Genomic DNA, 6453 nt, shown 5'->3' with positions numbered 1-6453 from the left:
AAAATTACCAACATTACTATTTACATATCATCATGGAATGAAAAACCCAGTCTTATACTTTACTATTGAAGTGGGTTTGAAAATTACCAGCATTGGTGCACACATATTACCAGGTCCAAAAAATACAAATTACCAGGGTTTTTTAGGCAGAAAGAATACTTTACTATTGAAGTGGGTTTGAAACTTACCAGCATTGGTGCACACATATTACCATGTTCAGAGGATGCAAATTACCAGGGTTTTTTAGGCAGAAAGAATGCTTTACCGTTGAAGTGGGTTTGAAAATTACCAGCACTGGTGCACTCATAATACCAGGTTCAGAGTATGCAAATTACCAGGGTTGTTTAAGCAGAAAAGAAAGATACATTCACTGAATCTTCAGAAAACTACCATGATGGAAAACTGTTATTTATCATGTAATATTCCACTAATCTACCAGGCCAAAATGCAGGTGCTCGGGCAATCAGCGCAAACAACAGCTTGCCCAGTGGTGGAACAAGTGCACATAGTGCTGGAACAAATGCAAGCACAGGAGCTGGGAGCCTTGGAGAGCAGACAATAAGCGAACCAGCAACTCCAGAATCTGCTGGGATCGATGCTGATATGGAAGGCAGCAACATGGAGGCATATTCCACACCTAAGCCACCTTTACAAGGGACAAAATTTGACACCCCGGAGAGCGCACGTGACCACTACAGCACCTACGCGCGCAGGACTGGCTTTGCAGTTAGGCAGCAATTCAAGAAAGAGAGGGTTGATGGAACTATAAGCAGGGTGCTACTAGTTTGTATAAAATATGGCAAACGACGCAAGGACAGGGATGAGCTGCAAGATGTGGAAAACCCAGCCAGCATTGTCAAGAAGAGGAAAAAAAAGAAAGTTGTTAGGACTGAATGTGAAGCGCACATGTACCTATCCCACGATGATGCATGGTGGACTGTTGACCATTTCGAGGACACCCACAATCACCCCCTGATCAAAAAGCCTTCCCTAACAAAATTCTTATCATCACATCGGTACATTCCGAAGGAGGAGCAGGACTTCTTGAGGGTTCTGCATGGATGCAACGTTGAGACTGCGAGGCAGATGCAGCTGATGTCATGGTTCTACGGCAATGCTAAAGACGTACCCTACACGACACAAGACATTGCTAATCAACGAGCTAAGTTCCGCTTGGAGCACCGCCACAAGGAAGTTGGGAGCACAATTGCATACTTCCAAGAGATGAGGGCCAAAGATTCATATTTCTACTGGAGAATCAAACTTGATGATGAGGACAGGGTTGAGAACTTGTTCTGGATAGATGGCGCATCACGCATGGCATATGCAAAGTATAATGACTGTTTGTCGTTTGACACGACATACATGACAAACATGTACAAGATGCCGTGTGCACCATTCATTGGAATTAATAACCATGGTCAATCCATCCAGTTTGGGTGTGGCTTCGTTCGAAACGAACTAAAGGAAAACTTTGTGTGGCTGTTTAACACATTCCTCCATGCAATGGGTGGTGTTGCCCCTAAAAACATCATCACAGACCAGGACTTTGCAATGAGGAGTGCGATCGACGAGGTCTTCTTGAACATAATACACAGAAATTACCGCTGGCATATAATGAAGAAGGCGCAGGACAAACTTGGAAAACTTATGGTTGATGATAAACCACTAAACAAAGCGTTCAAAGACTGTGTCGACAACAGCTTGACTGGTACGTACCTAATCTGTTGACCCATTTTAATTACCATGCAGCAAACTTGAGAAGCCATATGAATATATGTGATGCACAAGTTACCATGATCTTGTTGGCTATATTACCAGGGGGCAGTTACATATGTTGATACCAACTTGTGGTTTAGAGAAGTTACCAGATCTGGAAAAACTGTTCAATAAAGTTACCATCTAACAACTAAGAAAAGTTACCAGCATACTTGTACTTTAATTATCAATGATTGTGTATGATGTTTTAATTGTCTCATGTTTTGTGTATCATAGAGGAAGAGTTTGAAAACAAATGGTGGGCAATGATGGATGAATATGGCCAGATCGACAACGAACATTTTCAATGGCTGTGGGAAAATAGGAAATGTTGGGCCCCAGTGTACTACATGAAGCATTTCTTTCCATTCTTGCAGACAACTGCAAGGAGCGAGGGATTCAATGATGTGCTCAAGAAGTACGTGAACCCCAACAACTCATTGATTGAATTCGCAACTCAATACACTGCAATCCAGGAGAAAGTAATGATGGCTGTGGCGAAAGAGCAAGTGGACACAATTTACAAAGAGGCAGACATGTATTAATTGAACCCAATCGAGTTACAGATGCGAGGGATATACACACAAAATCTGCTCTCCAAGTTCCAGGTAGAGATGAAGCTAAAGACTGCTTACGGATGCGACACTTTGCAAGATGGAACCTTCAGGATGTGGTCGCTCCGAGGCATACTACCAAAGTATGGGGATAGGGACTACCATGTGCAGGCGAACAAGGATGAAGGGGTATATTCATGCACTTGCTGCAAGTTTGATCGCGATGGGCTATTGTGCGCACACATACTACGAGTAATGGAACAGATTGGAGTCTACGAGATACCGAGGAGGTATATCCTGGATAGGTGGACATGGGATCTAGAAGAGGATCTTGTTCAGCCTGATTACCAACAGCCAACAGTTAAGAAGGGTATGACAGAGGAAGGAAAAAATATCATGAGATAGACATCTATTATGAATGATTTCAAGGAACAAGCAAAAGACGCTTGCACTACTGATGAAGGGATGGCATTGGCAAGGAAACATGTTAATGCTTTCAGAGACGACATGGATGCACTAAAAAAGAGGCAGCTAAAGAAAGCAAGAAAGGAAAAAGATGAGGGAAAAGAAGCACAAATGTTTTCTTCACCACCAGGGACTAGTGCCACTGAAGGTGTCCCAGTAGCGCATCAAGGAAGCATTCCTGTCACGCATGTGTCTGGCAATATTTTCTAGTTCCAGGGCTCACATGCCGAGGGATCCCAATCATCAAACACAAGAGTGATACTAGACCCACCAAAGTCTACTACGAAAGGGCGTCCGAGAGAGAAAAGATTCCAGCACCCATTTGACATTGCAAAGCCAAAAAAAGAGAGGAAGTGTAGAGTCTGCGGGTCGACAGATCATGATAAACGCAAATGTACCTCACCCATCCCGCACTGAGAAATGCAAGTTAGATGGGCATTGAAATGCAAGTTAGAGATTTTACTTATCAATTTTACCCATTTTATTGTGTAAAACGGTGTCGAGACACCATGTAATGAAAAGTTATCAGCACTGAAACATGTAAGTTATCGTCCAGAATGTAATGGGGATTTTCAGAAATGAGAATGAGATTAGTTATCGTTCTTTGTTTGTGAGCAAAATGTTATGACGCAATGAAAAAGAAAGTTATCAACACCTGTTATAGTATGTTATCAGCATTGACTATCATAAGTTATCAGCAAAAATGTATAAAAAAGATAGTAATCAGCCCAGAAGAAAATGTATAAAACTATCATCGTTCTTAAACATAAAACTTATATTGGTGCAAATTTCTCACATCAATTACTCCTTATTGAACAAGTGATAGCGCCATTGCGTGCATTTGTTAAGAGGATGGTCCAGCCACATGCTTGTCAATATCTTCCTCAGCGCCGGGATCTGCTCCTTAGTTATTGTTGGGATATTATTACCATCCCAGAACTCCAAGATCTTGAACGCGAAGAAACCGCAATCAGTGTTGTAATAAAAAAATAAAAAATGTGTTAAAAAGCAAAATAAGATAAGCAAAAAGGTGAACGAACTTTTAAAATGCTACACTACTAAGTTACTGGGTATTTAGATGGAAAAAATGATGGAGTACTAGCCAAAAAAACTAACCCATTGTCCTGTTTGAACACATCGATGTACACCAGATCATAGTCTTGGATCTGCTTACTCGAGTCCTTGTACGCAATCAACCAGGCTTTTTTAATGCCATTCATAAGCTTCGTCGCATGTATGATGAGCGAAGGGCTATCTTGTGGACGAAGAGAATCAAGAACTTCAAATTGTTTTGCCTTGACATTAAGGCACAAGACATACCAATGCCCGTTGTTTGGTAGAGGTCCCAACTTTTGCAGTGTTGGAAACAGTAGCTGTTAAAAAAATGTGAACACATGAACACAAGAGGTTATGAAGTTATCAATGCATTTACAGTTAAAAAGGCAAAGTTATCAGGACACTAACAACATATGTTACAAGTAGGCATACATGAAAGTTACCACAGAAAGGAAAAATGTGAACACATGAACACAAGAAGTTATCAATGCATTTACAGTTAAAAAGGCAAAGTTATCAGGACACTGACAACATATGTTACCAGTAGGCATACATGAAAGTTACCATAGAAAAGTAACATAACTAGGTACCAGCTAAAATTCTTTAATGGTACGATGTCTGACAAAACCAAAATAAGAGCCTGATAAAATTGCCCGTTAGACCAACTAAAAAACAGCTTGTACGATTTAAAAGAAGAAAAGTATGTAGTTAACGTAAAAAATTCTACCTGATTTTGGTGACCAAGTATGTAGTTTGCATCACGACGGAAATGTTTGATTAGGAACTTGCTCGTCATATCATGTATGAGAAGATATACTGACAGCAACCATGGAAAGATGATCTTCCCTGGGGGTACAGAATCAGAAAGAGTTCGGATGTGGAGCTCTGCAATATTATTCGAAACTTGACCACCTTCTATCACACTATTAGCGAGCTCCTCCAATGTGACCCACCGCCCATCGATGTCAATAACCCTAATACTGAAAAGCAAACAAAGAAAAAAAATAGTATATAAGCAAATGTTTTGCCGGTGAGGGGTCAAAATACTAGAGAAAAGGAAAACAGTAAATGTCATTACTGTTTTATCTTGGAGTCAACTGAATCAGTGGTGTGCTTGATAACTTCTGCGTAAATAACCTCTTCGAGTGCAGATGTTGTGAGGCCACAATATGGAGGCAGAAGGAACTGCGATGGGCGGCTTACCCTAACTTTCCGAATGTACGATTTAGGAGTCACACTGGCTGAATGATTACCATAGGGAGGTTGAATAACTGGTGTAGCAAATTCAGGGCTGGTGGGGTGGTCTAGAAGAAAAGTGAAGGGAGTTATCAGAGTTGGGAATGATGGAAGAAATATTATGGGGAAAAAAGAAAAGAAGTTATCAGAGTTTAGAACAGTAAATTATCAACATGAAGATAATGATGTTATCAAGGTTGGCAGTAGGAAAAAGTTTGTTAAATAAAATCTTCCTATCAGTACCTTTTACAGAACCGTAATTTGCTTTTGCTCTAACAGTGGCACGTTCGACTTCTTCAACCCACATAATTACATCGTCGTCTTCAACATCCGCATCATAAACTCGAAATCGACGCTCTTCAAAAAGTTGCGATTAGGTCAGTTTGTGAACTGACAAAAGGAATGTCAAATATGTGGAAAAACAGCTAAAGAAAAAAGTGATAGATAGTACAGAATGATGATATAATTACTATAGAGAGAAAAAGGGAAGAAAAATGAGGGGGGTCACGATAGTTAAAGGGGCAGCATAAATATATTAGAATGGTTTGTCTGTGCGTGCAGGGAAAGGTGGGGGAGGGGTGTATTTACAGCATCAATAAAGGAAACAAAATGGTTGAAGTTATCAGCATGGTGATAGCAGAAGTTATCAGGGTATGATCACAAATGTTACCATTTAAGTAACTAGTTAGCAAAAAAATGAAAACATGTAGGTATCTAGTTAGAACAAAAAATACTAGCACAACATTCGCAAAAAGTTATCATGGTGAAAGTTACCATACGATAAAATGGTAAGCTGGAAAACAAGGTACAAATATCTTTCATGTAGAGCGATGTATTTATCAGTTAAAAGTAGAGCGCTACAATTATCAGTCAGATGTTAGCATGGTGATAGCAGAAGTTACCACACAAAGGGTTGAAGTTATCAGCATGGTGATAGCAGAAGTTATCAGGGTATGATCACAAATGTTACCATTTAATTAACTAGTTAGCAAATAATTATCAGTCAGATGTTAGTAAAAGTTACCAGGAAAAATGAACAATAGTAATAATGTATAATACATCCACACACCAGACAACATAAAAAATAAAAGAGCGCAAATGTGAAACGAAAACACATAGTTCATTACATAGCACACACGCAAAAGCATAAGTCATTACATGTGAGAGGGGGGAGGTTGTCCATACATAGGATAAAAAGAGCATAAATATACACACAAGGATCAAACTAAAAGCATAAAAAAAGTCTTCGAAAAGCAGACATCCATCCCATCACTCTTTTGTGATAAAGCGAAGACACGTATATGCCTTCACTTACCAAGGTCAGCAGGCTCAGAGCCTGAAAACGGATTGGAGTCAATAGGATTATCTTCTACATTCTTTAAAT

The 6453-nt window shown here is 39.8% G+C and overlaps 1 protein-coding gene across 1 annotated transcript; it reads left to right on the top strand.

The window, feature by feature from the left end:
* Nucleotides 1–906: 906 nt before the first annotated feature.
* On the top strand, nucleotides 907–5463 carry LOC109774185 (protein FAR1-RELATED SEQUENCE 5-like). Its single transcript, XM_045234317.2, has 6 exons — nucleotides 907–1711; nucleotides 1996–2240; nucleotides 2325–2501; nucleotides 2577–2682; nucleotides 4985–5051; nucleotides 5349–5463. The coding sequence occupies exons 1-6, from the start codon at nucleotides 907–909 to the stop codon at nucleotides 5461–5463; spliced, it is 1515 nt and encodes a 504-aa protein (XP_045090252.2).
* Nucleotides 5464–6453: the final 990 nt, after the last annotated feature.

The sequence above is a fragment of the Aegilops tauschii genome, chromosome 3, assembly GCF_002575655.3.
Source record: "Aegilops tauschii subsp. strangulata cultivar AL8/78 chromosome 3, Aet v6.0, whole genome shotgun sequence".
NCBI classification, from domain to species: Eukaryota; Viridiplantae; Streptophyta; class Magnoliopsida; order Poales; family Poaceae; genus Aegilops; species Aegilops tauschii.
Note: the sequence above shows the minus strand (reverse complement) of the source record. Positions and strands in the feature narration are given on the sequence as shown.

Excerpts from the sequence above, each read along its gene's own strand:
- LOC109774185 (XM_045234317.2), top strand. The coding sequence starts at position 907 with ATGTACCTATCCCACGATGATGCATGGTGGACTGTTGACCATTTCGAG. Across the intron at positions 2,502-2,576 it reads AGGCGAACAAGGATGAAGGG|ATTGGAGTCTACGAGATACC; the intron begins GTATATTCATGC and ends GTAATGGAACAG. Across the intron at positions 5,052-5,348 it reads CTTACCCTAACTTTCCGAAT|TGGCACGTTCGACTTCTTCA; the intron begins GTACGATTTAGG and ends TTGCTCTAACAG.